At 44.8% G+C, this 16,268-nt stretch overlaps 1 protein-coding gene across 1 annotated transcript in view; it reads right to left on the minus strand.

Annotated features, from left to right (window-relative positions):
* Positions 1-16,268, minus strand: part of NNT (nicotinamide nucleotide transhydrogenase) — a 189,878-nt gene that overhangs the window by 81,284 nt on the left and 92,326 nt on the right. The window contains exons 13-14 of the mRNA XM_077462775.1: positions 11,421-11,566; positions 7,641-7,836 (exon numbers count right to left, since the gene is read on the minus strand). Of these exons, the coding sequence (XP_077318901.1) occupies positions 7,641-7,836; positions 11,421-11,566 (342 nt within the window). The remainder of the gene's footprint in view (positions 1-7,640; positions 7,837-11,420; positions 11,567-16,268) is intronic.

The following is a 16,268-nucleotide window of genomic DNA, read 5'->3' on the forward strand; positions in this document are numbered from 1 at the left end:
CTCTGCGGTTTTTATTTTTTGCGATATAAACAAAAAGAAACCAACAATTTTGGAAAAAAAAATATATATAATATTAAATAATTTTTTTTACTTTTTGCTATAATAAAGAGCCAAAAAAATAAAACAAACAAAAACGTCTTTGCCAGTTTAGGCCAATATGTACTTTTCTACATATTTTTTGGTAAAAGGAAAAACCACAATAAGCGTATATTGTTTGGTTTGTGCAAAAGTTATAGCGTCTACAAAATAGGGGATACATTTATGGCATTTTTATTATTACATTTTTTTTAAACTAGTAGTGTTGGTAATCTGCAATTTTTAGGGGGATTACGACATTGCGGACGGACACCTTTGACACTTTTTTGGGACTAGAGACATTTATACAGCGATCAGAGCTAAGAATAGCAACTGATTACTGTATAAATGTCACTGGCAGGGAAGGAGTTAACACTAGGGGGGCAATCAAGGGGTTAAGTGTTCCCTAGGGCGGTGTTTCTAACTGTGGGGGGGAGTGTACTGACTAGAGGAGGTGAGCAATTGCTGTTCCTCATCACTAGGAACAGCAGATCTCGCTCTACTCCCCTGTCAGAACGGGTGTATCTGTTTGTTTTCCTACACAGATCCCCATTCCGGATCTCTGTGGAGCGAACGCGGGTGGCAATCGTGCGCTCCCCTATAGCTTCTTAAAGTGGCCGATGTACAATGACAGTGATTCACGCAGCCGTGCCAACCTGCCACAGTACAACTGCGGCGGCTAGTCGGCAAGTAGTTAAAGCGACATTAAAGCTTCCGTTTTTTTCTTTAAATTAAAATAACAAACACGGGACTCCAGCTCTCTGCGCACCGTCTTGTTGGGGTGAGCTTGCAAGAATTTACCAGGGCCTGCAAGGCGCTAGCGCTTTCCCACATGGAGTGCCTGATCACCCCTATTAGGGGTAACCCTGATTTCCCCCCGGGATTATCTGCCAGCTTTTTAGCTCGGGAAAGGCCATTTGCGGAGATGGTCGCGAAACAGTTCTTTCGGAGGGGCAAATTTTTGAGCCATCATGACTTGGCCACGCTGTCCAACACAAAGGCGTTCCCGTACTGGTCCTATATGCAGCTGAAGCATTTCTTAGATGAGCCGGGGAGGAGACCAGGGTACTTAAAGCCCACTGCCCACGCAAGAAAATGGGTATAAACTAAAAATGAGATGGTACAAAACCCCAGATTTGCTCCATAGAATCTTTCCGACAGTCTCTGATCAATGTTGGCGATGTGGTCAGGAGTCAGGTACCATTCTCCACATATGGTGGGGATGCTCTTTGATTCAGCCTTACTGGAGGGAAGTCCAGGAGGTAATCACTGAGGTTTCACCCTTCGCTTTGGAGTTCACCCCGGCACAATATCTACTACACCTATCTAAAATTCCCCAAAATAAATATTTTAAGTCTTTGGCGATGCATATGAGCAATGCTGCAAGGCTCTGTATTCCGGTACTTTGGAGGTCCAGGTCCCCCCCTCGATTAAAAGCTGGTTTCATCGCATTAACCGTATAGAAGCAATGGAGGAGCTGATTCATACGGCACATGACAGGATTGCCAACTTTTCGGCAGTCTGGGAAGCGTGGTGGACTTTCAAATCGTCCCAAAGATACCTTGCTTTGATGCAAAATTAAGAGACAATAGAACCTTGAAAGAGGGATTCTTCCCGACTGGCATTCCCCCAGTGGGCGGTGCATAAGGCACTGCCTATCTGGATATAACTGATGCTCTGGAGTGTACTGGTACTTCCCCCTTGGCTGCTTCAGCGAGACGGAGAGGGTAGCTGGTGGGCGACCCCATCCCGTCCGAGGGCTTCTCCAAGCCTTCCCCCCTTTTCCCCTAGCTCATTGTCTTTCCCCTCTAAGTCCCAACTGGCCACCTCTTCCCCTTCATACCTCCCACTCACCCCCCCCCCCTTCTCACCCCCCCTTTTTTTTTTCTTCTCTCTCCCTTCCCTCCCCTTCTCCCTGTCCAGCTCATCTGCTGTACCAAGCGCGCCCTAGGGTCATACAGGCATCACTGATGGCGTTCATGGCAAGGGGGGTGGGGCTGGAGAGCCATGTCAGCGGGCATCGCTCAAACTTGGGAGTCGTAGGGACAACCAGCCGAATCTCGCTGGAGCTCCCAGAACCCCCCCCCCAGCTATCTGATAGGAGTTACTAGCTAACATGCGCGCCAATGACATCATGGGCGCAACAGTTTGGAGTGAACGTAGGGTGCACTGCTACCTTACGCAAGCTGGAATGAAGGCGTGTACCTAAGTAATACAATGTTTACAATTCCATTACTGGAAACTTACTGTCTGGAATTTGCTGTGTTTAGTTGTTACAACTTTGGCTTATTAACGAGTATATGTAAGGTCATGTTGGCCGTTAATGGTGCTCTGCACAGATTGAAGTCTTAATATTGCATTATATTTGCTTGCTGTTACTTTTAAAAAATAATAAAAATTCTTTGTGGGAAAAAAATAAAAAATAACAAACACGGTATACTAACCTGTTCTGTGAAATGGTTTTGTCCAGAGTAACCCTGATCCTCTTCTTCTGGGGTCCCCAGCCAGCGCTCCAGGCTCCTCCTTTTCTGCAAGTGCCCCCATGGAAAGTGACCTGTGCATGCTCGCTCCTGAGCCATCCTGCCTGTGTCTACTGACACATAGCGGGCGCTCAGCCCCGCTCGCCACAGCATTTAATTGACAGCAGCAGGAGCCAATGGCACCCGCTGCTATCAATCTACCCAGGAAGGAGAGAGACAGCGATCAGAGCTGCTGCTCTTGTGCACATTGGTTGATTGGATCGGGCTCAGGTAAGTGCAAGGAGGTGGGGTGTTATTTTGCAGCACAACATTTCTTTCACCTTAATGCATAGAATGGCACAGCAGTTACATATCAAGAAAATTAAGTGTTGAGGCAACAAATGCTTCAAATCCCATGGGAGAATTCTCAGAGAAAAAAAAAAATCAACTCCACCTAAAATAAATTTTGGTTTGGTGTGATGTAGGCAGGGTGGTACTATGGAGCAGTGCCATCTTAAGAGTATTATAGGCCCACTGGGCCATACAGTGCACTGCAGCCCTGTCTACACAATCACGCATGATTGCGCAAAGTTTGCACATTTTGTCTTTCTCCTCTGCAGCCTTTTTCCTCTTCTGTGCTCCACTCAAAACATTACGTTTCATTTCTGCTCTAAAAGTTTTTTTCACCAACACGTAATAAAGTTTTTTTCCCTCACCTCTTACACTTCCTCGAACTAGGCAACTCTAAGATTGATATATAAGGGGAACCCATAAGATATTACCCTCAAAACTTAGGGGGGCCCGGGCACTAATAACGTTCACCACTAAATCATACAACTAAAAACAACTAAATATATATAGCTGTACACACTCACACTCTGGTGCTGCCTGGTGGGTATTAAGGCTGGCGTGGGTGGTGCTTGTGGATATTAATGCTGGTGTGTGTATTGCTGCCTGGCTCCTCTGAGATGCAGAAGTGCGACCAGAAGCTGCAGCATGCGGCTGCAGTAGAGAGCAGAGCCGATGATTCCTGTATCTGTCACAGGCGGAGTGCATTTCACATCACACCGCCTGTGAAGAGTCGGAACTACACAGAATGCATCGGCTCCGTTCTTCAAAGTGACGGCTGACTGGCACCGCACACTGCCCACCGCTGAGTAGCTGACTGATATCGGGACTGATCGTGCGGCACTCTGTCTCTATGAGGGGATCAGCACAGCAATGGCACAATGAGGCAGCAAACTTTGTGACATCTGAATGATGCTTGGCTGGGGTCGCTGGGCAGGTGGGGCCCCCCAGGCAAGTGGGGCCCCCTAGCAACTGCCCAGCATGCCCAATTAGAAAAGACGGCCTTGCTATGGAGAATCAATTAAATGCTTTGACATCTGAGAAATGTGTAAGAATTAAGTGATTTAGATTGCCAACAGCCAGACTTTACTGTAATATTATGGATTGAGGAGCTCACAGACAATATTTTTGAAAAAGGTGCTCTACACAAGTAGAATCACGAAGGAGTGCAGTATTAAGGTCTGATTCATCAGCTACAAGCCAAGCACCTGCGTACACAAACACTTGTTGCACAAATGGACAGCATGCTCGGCATTCTGCATTATTTGCCGTTTGAAGATAAAAGGATTGCTCTGGGATCATGCCATCAAAAGGCACGACATTCCAATGTTATACCAAACAACAAGTCAGCAACATGCCTTGGAGGAAGGGAGGCGTGCTACAATCGCTTGGAAAGGTTTGTTCCTTCTAAAATAACTCTCCTGTACTTCAAAGAATCAACCTAGACAGGACAGACAGATCATGTGGACGGTGAAGGAAAGGGCCATTTATGTGTGGCAGCACGAAAGCAGACGGAAAAACTCAGGTCCTCAAGTGAACTATGCAAGTGAGTCTGTCATGATCAGTTATTGCTTTAATAAATTAATTTTAAACAAATTAAAATGATAAAGATTACGGTAGGCTAGCACATATTATCTTTCAAATATATTGAGAATCACTCCACAATTTCTGAAGGCCAGAACATTTTCTTTTCATCTCTCATGTCCCCTTAGAAAGCAAGAACTCTTGCAAGCATTATCCTCTTGGATTAAGTTTACGTTACGTTTGTTTACACTTGCTTCAAAAAGTGGCATTGACACGCTTTTTTAAAGCGCTCCGCATGCTAATCAAAGCCCCTGTCACTAAATAAAATGGTAAGCTTACAGTCCTGTTTAAACGTTGTTTGCTTTGCTTAAAATTTTTTTTATCCGATGTTGCATTCTTGGTGCTTCAAATCTTCTTCAAAGCCTCCATAGAAGTCTTGCTTACAGCACCTGCAGCTTTTGAGAGGCTTTTATTTAGCTTAAGTTTCGCTTTGTATATATTGCAGGTATGAGATATCCCAGGATGCATTGGTAAACCATCACTCCAACCAGAAAAAACATCATCAGCAATCACTTCCGGTTCATGTATATATATTCTGGAAGTGTCTAGTGCAGAAAACACATCTGGTGGGCAGCGTGGCATAATAAGGTGGTGAGCGGGGTCCAGACTGGAGCGGAGCAACTAGCAGATGGCACACGTGGTATGCAACATGGGAACGCTATAGCAGAAGGTGCATGAGGACCAGAGAGAGGATTGAGTGGAAGAGGAACAGCAGTGCCGGGGGGACCAGAGCAGGAGAAACTAGCAATGTCACACTTGGTGTTCAGCGTGGGAGCAATACAGCGGGAGGTGGGCCGGCAGCAGAGACATTAGTATTACTAACTCCTACTTATGAGGGGTTACTACTGAATGGGGCATCCGCAGAGCTGGGGGTACTACCGAGCAGGGGGATCTGCTGAACGAGGATACTACCGAGCAGGGGGATCTGCTGAACGAGGATACTACCGAGCAGGGGGATCTGCTGAACGAGGATACTACCGAGCAGGGGGATCTGCTGAACGAGGATACTACCGAGCAGGGGGATCTGCTGAACGAGGATACTACCGAGCAGGGGGATCTGCTGAACGAGGATACTACCGAGCAGGGGGATCTGCTGAACGAGGATACTACCGAGCAGGGGGATCTGCTGAACGAGGATACTACCGAGCAGGGGGATCTGCTGAACGAGGATACTACCGAGCAGGGGGATCTGCTGAACGAGGATACTACCGAGCAGGGGGATCTGCTGAACGAGGATACTACCGAGCAGGGGGATCTGCTGAACGAGGATACTACCGAGCAGGGGGATCTGCTGAACGAGGATACTACCGAGCAGGGGGATCTGCTGAACGAGGATACTACCGAGCAGGGGGATCTGCTGAACGAGGATACTACCGAGCAGGGGGATCTGCTGAACGAGGATACTACCGAGCAGGGGGATCTGCTGAACGAGGATACTACCGAGCAGGGGGATCTGCTGAACGAGGATACTACCGAGCAGGGGGATCTGCTGAACGAGGATACTACCGAGCAGGGGGATCTGCTGAACGAGGATACTACCGAGCAGGGGGATCTGCTGAACGAGGATACTACCGAGCAGGGGGATCTGCTGAACGAGGATACTACCGAGCAGGGGGATCTGCTGAACGAGGATACTACCGAGCAGGGGGATCTGCTGAACGAGGATACTACCGAGCAGGGGGATCTGCTGAACGAGGATACTACCGAGCAGGGGGATCTGCTGAACGAGGATACTACCGAGCAGGGGGATCTGCTGAACGAGGATACTACCGAGCAGGGGGATCTGCTGAACGAGGATACTACCGAGCAGGGGGATCTGCTGAACGAGGATACTACCGAGCAGGGGGATCTGCTGAACGAGGATACTACCGAGCAGGGGGATCTGCTGAACGAGGATACTACCGAGCAGGGGGATCTGCTGAACGAGGATACTACCGAGCAGGGGGATCTGCTGAACGAGGATACTACCGAGCAGGGGGATCTGCTGAACGAGGATACTACCGAGCAGGGGGATCTGCTGAACGAGGATACTACCGAGCAGGGGGATCTGCTGAACGAGGATACTACCGAGCAGGGGGATCTGCTGAACGAGGATACTACCGAGCAGGGGGATCTGCTGAACGAGGATACTACCGAGCAGGGGGATCTGCTGAACGAGGATACTACCGAGCAGGGGGATCTGCTGAACGAGGATACTACCGAGCAGGGGGATCTGCTGAACGAGGATACTACCGAGCAGGGGGATCTGCTGAACGAGGATACTACCGAGCAGGGGGATCTGCTGAACGAGGATACTACCGAGCAGGGGGATCTGCTGAACGAGGATACTACCGAGCAGGGGGATCTGCTGAACGAGGATACTACCGAGCAGGGGGATCTGCTGAACGAGGATACTACCGAGCAGGGGGATCTGCTGAACGAGGATACTACCGAGCAGGGGGATCTGCTGAACGAGGATACTACCGAGCAGGGGGATCTGCTGAACGAGGATACTACCGAGCAGGGGGATCTGCTGAACTAGGATACTACCGAGCAGGGGATCTGCTGAACGAGGATACTACCGAGCAGGGGGATCTGCTGAACTAGGATACTACTGAGCAGGGGATCTGCTGAACGAGGATACTACCGAGCAGGGGATCTGCTGAACGAGGATACTACTGAGCAGGGGATCTGCTGAACGAGGATACTACTGAGCTGGGGATCTGCTGAACGAGGATACTGATGAGCTGGGGATCTGCTGAACAGAGATACTAATAATCTGGGGATCTGCTGAGCTGGGAGTTCTACTGGGCCTCTTTAAAACAAATATAATACACACACACAGAGCATTTGCCAAGCTTAAAAAAAAAATAAAAAAAATAAAAATTATTGAAGTATCACAGAAGCATCAAAAAAACATCAAAAGAGCATGTTGAAGCAGTAGGTGTATAAAATGTGTATTAAAATCGAAGCAAGTATAAATAAGCCCACAAATACAGTAATTTATGAATTGTCTATACTGTGAAAAAAAACACATTTTTAGAATGAAGTTTTAGAACCCTGTATCCTACATGTGTATCATAAAATAGCTAACGTCTCTGTATGTATAACAGATTTTATTATGGTTCTGCAGACAAATAGTAGAAATGAAAGAAGTCAAGGTATTTACTATTGAGATAACTAATATGTACTCACCAATGGTGCCACCAAGTGCCAAAGCTCCAGACATTTGGCCTAACAATTCAGGGTTTGGATTAAGTGCACCAAATGTAGCTGCAATGCCACCAGCAACTCCAATCATACCCAGAGTGTTACCAAGACGGGCAGTGCCTTGAGTGGAGAGTCCGGCCAGGGCGCCAACACAGCAAAGTCCAGAGCCCAGGTACATCATCTGAAACAGAATAACTAAGTTACCATTGTGCCTCTCAAATTATTCTGAAGCATTTGTAAAATTAGGCCCCATGCACACAGGGGTCCCAGCTCTACTAAATACCACACGCCACTTTAAAATCTGACATCTTAGTGCTGACATACCTCTCTTATAGCTAACAGATGCTGCTACTGCCAATTGGCTGATCTGAACTCGTAAAACAGTAAACATTTTCTATCTTACAGAGAAGTTCTAGAAATGTTGCTTGTGCCTAAACTGTACCCTAACAAAATGTACCCCTTTTCTGGAAATCCTCCTACAAAATGGTGTACTTCCTGTCGTACAACTGTACAACTAGGCACTCCTGAGCCTTATGTCACATAGCCATATATTTAAATCTGTCTAATCTTCTAATATCACAATTTTCAAAGTGAGATTTGGTGATTCCATTAATGGGCTGCCCACCGTCTTCTTGCTGGAGAGAGAGTTGTACCTGTGAACCCGGATTGCAAGGATCAACCAGGTTGAATTATGTGGATTGGTACTTTTTAAAGCGGGAGTCCGCCGTTTTATTATTTTTTTTAAAGCCAGCAGCTACAAATACTGCAGCTGCTGACTTTTAAAATAAGGACACTTACCCGCCCAGCGTGCCCGCGATGTCGTCACCCGAAGCCGATCTCTTGATCATCTCTCGGGTGCTGCCGCCGCCATCTTGGGTATGGGAATCAGGAAGTGGAGCCTTGCGGCTTCATTTCCCGGTTCCCTACTGCGCATGTGCAAGTTGCGCTGCGCAATAAGGATGGTCCCCGCTGTCTCTGGGATCCATGTGTTTCCCAGCAGACAGCGGGGATCTTCGGAAAGGGGCGTAGATTCTGCGGAAAGGGGCATATATTCTGCAGATATCTATGCCAGAAGTGGGTGCAGATACCTGTACTGTACAGGTACCTGCACCCCCCTCCCCCCTGAAAGGTGCCAATTGTGGCGCCGGAGGGGGAGAGGGTTCCAATGAGCAGAAGCTCCACTTTAGGGTGGACCTCCGCTTTAAATCTCTCATGCTGACACTTTGATATTCACCAGTCATCAGGGGAGCAGCATAGTCCTTCTTCTACATAAGGACACGATGCAGAACAAGGCATTGAAAATCCGTTATAGGGAGACCAAAAGCAACATTGGTAACTAGTCCTATGCCCTCAAAACTACCCTTTTCCAAGCACAGTTGCATAATTCAAGTTCTCTAATTCTTTACTTGTCCATTTTTCACGTGTTTTCATTATTTTGTTCACACTTGTGTCACACATAAGGAAAGTTCAGATTGAAGCTGAAAGTCACCTGCATAATCCCCATATAAAATGTAGTAAAGCTGACAAGCTATTGGCAAATTTTGTGGACTTCACAGATCAAAATCTCATCTAGTGCGGTCAGCTGTATTTTGGACCTGAAATACCGTTTTTAAATACTTTTTCACTTGTTACAGTAATATTTAGAGGTCGACCGATATGGGTTTTTCTCTGGCCGATGCCGATATTTAGAAATCATGGCGGCCGATAGCCGATATATGATGCCGATTGTTTTGGGCCGATATGTTAGGCCGATTTTATTTTATTTATTTATTTTTTTCCTTTTTTATTTATTTATTTTTTTAATCCCCCTTGATCTAACACACCTTTCCCACTGGGGCGTTTTAAGGCGCTTTTGGGCTAAAAATAGCGCCTGTAAAGTGCCTGCAAAATGGCTCCCCTGCAGTCTGTGTGAAAGGCAGAGTGCTTTCACACTGAGGCGATGCGCTGGCAGGATCTTAAAAAAAAAAAAAAAAAAGTCCTGCAAGCAGCACGTTTGGAGTGGTGTATACCGCTCTTCCACCACTCCTGCCCATTGATATGAATGGGCACCACTGCCGAAGCGCATGCAATGCGATTTGGCAGCAGTGCTTCATGGGCGCATTTAACCTCTTCCTTGGCCGCTAGCTGGGTTATATGTGCCCCACTAGCAGCCAAATAGCACCGCTAAAATTATGGTAAAGAGCCGCTAAAACTTGCGTTTTACCATCAACGCCTGCCCGCTCCAGTGTGAAAGCAACTTCATAAGTGATACAGAAAATATCTTACATTTAAACATTTATTAAACAAAACAAACCTCCAATCAGTTTACTTGTATGTATGATTTAGATTAAAAAAAAAAAAATGGGCTAACTTTACTGTTTTTATTTTATTTTTATTTTTTAAATAGTGTATTTTTTTCCCCAAAAAATGCATTTGAAAGACCTCTGTGCAAATGGCGTGTGACATAAAATATTGCAACAACCGCTATTTTATTCCCTAGGATCTATGCTAAAAAAAAAATATATAATTTTTGGGGGGGGTCTAAGTGATTTTCTGGCAGAAAATACAGGATTTTTCTTGTAAGCAACAAGTGTCAGAAAAGATTTAGTCTTTAAATGGTTAAACTGAGAACTTCTACACACTGAGATGACTTCATTCATTCAAGTGTAAACATTGTATCATTTTGTTCTTTTCTTGGCAGCCTGCCCAGAGAGGAGGAAAGGGTTGCTATGACGACTCAGTCAACTTAGACTGACTTCTATACAGAAGTCATTTCAAAGTCCCACTGTACTTTTTATCAGCACAATCGGCCGATGCCGATTATTTAAGGCAAATATCGGCCGATATATCGGTTGACCTCTAGTAATATTACATGTACTGAATCTTAATTTTAGACTTTTTTTTTAGGTTTCATAAAAACACACACTATTAAAACTTGCCTTATCTGTGTTCAGTCCTGAGCTACACTACAGAAGAATGGGCCATCTATTTAGCAGTATTTATGTTGTTCAACATAAAATTTGGCAACAAAGAAAATAAATGATTACTAAAAAAGCTGGACCGTGCTCTCAGCATTGTGTTCAGCAAATCCTCAACAGAGCAGTGAATGATTACTGCGCAAAAAGTCAATTTCACCAAATATCTCATTTCAGCGATGCTATGGATTGCAACATAACTCACTGTAAGTTATTTAGCTCTGCTTACTAAGCTTTGGGGTTTGTTTTTGTGAAGCCTAATAACCATTTTTGTCTGTTATAACAAAAACTCTGATGGCAGAGGGGAGGTAATAACTAGCAGTCAGCGTTTTTTAAAGAGGAACTCTTGTCTAAATAGAAATACAGCGGTGGACACGAACACAGAATTTAGGTGTCGGCCACTCTGCCCAAGCTCTGCCCAAGCATCACCCTTTTAAAATGTGTACCCCTGTTGAAGTTTTATGCCGAGACCAGGAGATGGAGAGATTTGCAAAAGCCGCTGGGGGACCCCAGAAGACGAGGTTCGGGGCCACTCAGTGCAGAACGAGTTGCACAGTGGAGGCAACTATATGTTTGTTAATTTAAAAAAAAAAAAAAACCCTTACAATCGCTTTAAGACCTCCTGTGTCCTTCAATGTGCGAGAAAGAAATTGCTTTTAACAAATAGGAGGGGGAAACACTACTTTCGTTCATACTGCGTCTGACTTCTGAATATTCAACAGCAGGAAATTTCAGATAGAATGTATATTTAGATGTCACAAAATTACAATCATGAATGATAAATAGACTAGAACAAATGTCATCTGCTCACCTGTTCGATAGAATATCCGGTGTGCAGGGCAACACCATATCCCCCAACAAACAGTCCTCCAGGGAGCAGGTACAGGTAGTTGTATTCCGGAGGATCAGTTGGACGTTTGAACATGTCCAGCATTCTCTGTGTCACCAAGAAACCACCTGCATGGGCAGAAAATGGAAAACTATGAGAGATGAAAGTGTACACAAACATTAACAATTAACTTATTTTCTGGGTTGCCTTTTGGTTTGAAAGTGTTTTGTTATATCTGTCTGATAAATGCAAAAAATACCTGTTGATCTGTCTCGTACGTACTTGCAGAGTTTTCATTCAATAAAACATGGGGAAAATTACATATAAACATAATATATATATATATATATATATATATATATATATATATATATATATATATATATATATATATATATATATATATATATATATATATATACACACATACATATACACACATATACATATATATATATATATATATATATATATATATATATATATATATATATATATACATACATACATACATACATACATACATACACACACACACATATATATATATATAAAAGAAATTATCTACTTACATTCTTATTTGCTATGCCTTGCATACACATTTACCTAAAGCTAACTGAATCTGCCAAAATAGAACATTAGACCGACACTGTATTAGCCACTTTTCTGTTATAGCATTTGTGAAATATGTTTAAAGTGGTTCTAAAAGGCATAAAAGGTTATTTCTGCATTAAGGTAAAAAAAAAAACTTTCTATGATCAGCTGCCCCCTCAGCCACCTTAATACTTACCCGAGTCGCATCTCAATCCAGTGCTGTGCACAAGAGCAGCAGCTCTGCTCTTTCTCTCATACAGACACAGACAGCAGTGGAAGCCATTGGCTGCTGCAGCTGTCAAACAAATCCTGTGAGCAGAGAGGGGGAGGGGACAGGACCAAGCTATGCGTGTCTATGGACACACATAGGCCAGTTCGGGAGCGAATTCACACGTCTGCCCCCATAGCAAACAGCTTGCTATGGTGGCAGACACAGACGTGCAAGAGCAGGCAGCCTCGACAGGGGACTCCAGAAGAGGAGGTTCAGGGCTGCTCTGTGCAATACCATTACACAGAGCAAGTATGTAGTACATGTTTATTATTTTAATTTAAAAAAATGTATACCTTCACAACCACAGTCCAATAGGCACCAGGGTTTGAACATACTGCCCAGTGCACTCCATTCTCTTAAATGACCTGATCAGACACATCACCCTCTCTTGGGCAGAACAACTCAGAAAGAGGATCCATATGCCGCGTACACACGACCGTTTTTTCCGGCAGACTAGGTCCGAAGGGATTAGTCCATCGGACAATCCGATCATGTGTGGGCTAATCTGATCGTTTTTCGAAAGAAAATAAATAAATAAATTAGACGGACCTAGAAATAGAACATATTTCAAATATATCCGACGGACTCAACTCCGACGGATTAAAAATCGGAAAAACCATTTGTCTGTGTAGAAGTACCGTATATACTCGAGTATAGGCCGACCCGAATATAAGCCGAGGCCCCTAATTTACCCCCAAAAAAACTGGCAAACTTATTGACTCGTGTATAAGCCGAGGGTGAGACATGCCTGTCCATCCCTGTGTGTGTGTCCGTCCCTGTGTGTCCGTCCATCCCTGTGTGTCCGTCCATCCCTGTGTGTGTGTCCGTCCATCTCTGTGTGTCCGTCCATCCATCCCTGTGTGTGTGTGTGTCCATCCATCCATCCATCCCTGTGTGTGTGTGTCCATCCATCCATCCCTGTGTGTGTGTGTCTCCATCCATCCATCCATCCCTGTGTGTGTGTGTCTCCATCCATCCATCCCTGTGTGTGTGTGTCTCCATCCATCCATCCCTGTGTGTGTGTGTCTCCATCCATCCATCCCTGTGTGTGTGTGTCTCCATCCATCCATCCATCCCTGTGTGTGTGTGTATCCATCCATCCCTGTGTGTGTGTGTCCGTGTGTGTGTGTGTGTGTGTCCAGCCTACCTGTGTCCCGAGCCTGTGTCCCGTGCCTTGCCTCCTTGCCTCCGTCCCGTGCCTTGCCTCCTTGCCTCTGTCCCGTGCCGTGCCTCCGTCCCGTGTCGTGCCTTGCCTCCGTCCCGTCCCGTGCCGTGCCTTGCCTTGCCTCCGTCCCGTGCCTTGCCAGGATCGCCGCTCTTCGTCGGCGCCTCGGCGGACATTCTACCATTCAAACGTCGCGCCTCCGCCTTCGCCTGTGATAGGCGGAACACTGAATTTCCCAGCAGCCTGTGTTCCGCCTATCACGGACATCGTCTCATCCTCGTCCGTAGTACGAGGATGAGACGATGTCCGTGATAGGCGGAACACAGGCTGCTGGGAAATTCAGTGTTCCGCCTATCACAGGCGAAGGCGGAGGCGGAGGCGCGGCGTTTGAATGGTAGAATGTCCGCTGTCTGTCTGCTCGACACGCTGATCGAGCAGGCAGACAGCGATGACTCGAGTATAAGCCGAGGGGGGCACTTTCAGCCTCAAAAAAGAGGCTGAAAATCTCGGCTTATACTCGAGTATATACGGTATGTTATTATTGTGTACATGCTAAGGGGAGCTGTTCATAGCGCAAGGATAAATATGTTCTGTAGAAGAAATCCAAAGGCCAGAATGGTTAGAAAGAGACTATACGGGGGCTTATAGACATTACATAACACCAAGACAGCTAAAGAGCTACAGTGCCTTAAAAAAAGTATTCATACCCCTTTAAATTTTCCACGTTTTGTCGTGCGACAACCAACATGTAAATGTATCTTATTAGGATTTTATCTGATAGACCAACACAAAGGGGCACATAATTGTGAAGTGGAAGGAAAACGATAAATGGTTTTAAATTTTTAATTTTTTTTACAAATATGTTGCGTGCATTTGTATTCAGCCCCCTTTACTCTGATACCCCTAACTAAAATCTAGTGGAACCAATTGCCTTTAGAAGTCACCTAATTAGTAAATAAGAGTCCACCTGTGTGTAGTTTAATCTCAGTATAAATACAGCTGTTCTGTGAAGCCCTCAGAGGTTTGTTAGAAAACATTAGCGAACAAACAGCATCGGGAAGGCCAAGGAATACACCAGACAGGTCAGGGATAAAGTTGTGGAGAAGTTTAAAGCAGGGTTAGGTTATAAAAAATATTCCAAGCTTTTATCATCTCACGGAGCACTGTTCAATCCATTACCTGAAAATGGAAAGAGTATGGCACAACTGTAAACCTGTGGAAGAAGGTGCTCTGATCAGATGAGAAATACAAAACGCTATGTGTGGCAGAAAACCAACACTGTACATTACCCTGAACACAACATCCCCACTGTGAAATATGGTGGTGGCAGCATCATGTTGTGGGGATGCTTATTTTTCAGCAGGGACAGGGAATCTGGTTATAGCTGATGAGACGATGGATGAAGCCAAATACAGGGCAATCTTAAAAGAAAACCTGTTAGAATTTGCAAAAGACCTGACTGGGGTGGAGGTTCACCTTCCAGCACAACGACCCTAAACATACAGCCAGAGCTACAAAGGAATGGCTTAGATCATAGCATATTCATGTGTTAGAATGGCCCAGTCAAAGTCCAGACCTAAATCCAATTGAGAATCTGTGACAAGACTTGATTGTTGTTCACAGACTCTCTCCAGCCAATCTGACAGAGCTTGAGCTATTTTGCAAAGAAGAATGGGCAAAAATGTCACTCTGCAGATGTGCAAAGCTGGTAGAGACATCCCCAAAAGGACTTGCAACTGTAATTGCAGTGAAAGGTGGTTCAGTGGGACTGATTACAAAAAAACTCACCCCACACTTTTCACATATTTGTAAAAAAAATTAAAATACATTTTTATTTTTTTCCTTCCAGCTCACAGCTATGTGCCACTTTGTGTTGGTCTATCACATAAAATCCCAATAAAATACATTTACGTTTTTGGTTGCAACATGACAAAATGTGGAAAATGTCAAGGGGTTTGAAAACTTTTTCAAGGCACTGTATGGCAATGCCTTACTGAAATATAACTGCTAATGCAACTGAAATATAACAAAAGTACACAATGCTGGCATCTCACTAATGTCATAGTTCAAGACAAACGCTTTGATGGTGCCGGAATAAGTGGAGGAAATGACAAAGCAGCAGCATTTGTAAAGACTAAATTAAAACCATTTCTTCCCATAAGTCTACACCCATTTAAACTGGGCCATGGAGTCTTAACTGAGCAGAATACAAATATAGTGAGGAGCTATGGTCTGTTCTATTTACTTTAGCTCTATTATATTATTGGACTTGAAATGGCATGGCGTGTGAGCGCATGTGGTGCCAGATGTAAGCCTGGTTAGAATAAGAAAAGTACAAGACTGGCACAAGACATTTCGTTTGAGTAGCGGGTTCAACAGTCAGAGTGTAATGAACAGTACTTGTGTTACAGAGGCATAGCAATCCCAGGAGTTAAGACACACCTACATAAACTTTTAAACTACCAAGGTATAAGAAGGTAGTCTAGGGGTGAAAATTCATTAAACACATTGGGCGTTATTTACTAAAGGAAAATCCACTTTGCACTGAAAGTGCACTTGGAAGTGCAGTCGCTGTAGATCTGAGGGGGATATGCAAGGAAAATAAAAAAACAGCATTTTAGCTTGCACATGATTGGGTGATAAAATCAGCAGAGCTTCCACTCATTTCAGATCTACCCCTCAGATTTAGAACAACAGCACTTCCAAGTGCACTTTCAGTGCAAAGTGGATTTGCCTTTCGTAAATAACCCCCATTCATTCAGTATTCATTCCCGGGGGGAGCTGTACATTCTTGAAGAGA

This window comes from Lithobates pipiens, unplaced genomic scaffold (assembly GCF_037356315.1).
Source record: "Lithobates pipiens isolate NorthernLeopardFrog02 unplaced genomic scaffold, aLitPip1_a1.2 Scaffold_3, whole genome shotgun sequence".
Lineage (NCBI taxonomy): Eukaryota > Metazoa > Chordata > Amphibia > Anura > Ranidae > Lithobates > Lithobates pipiens.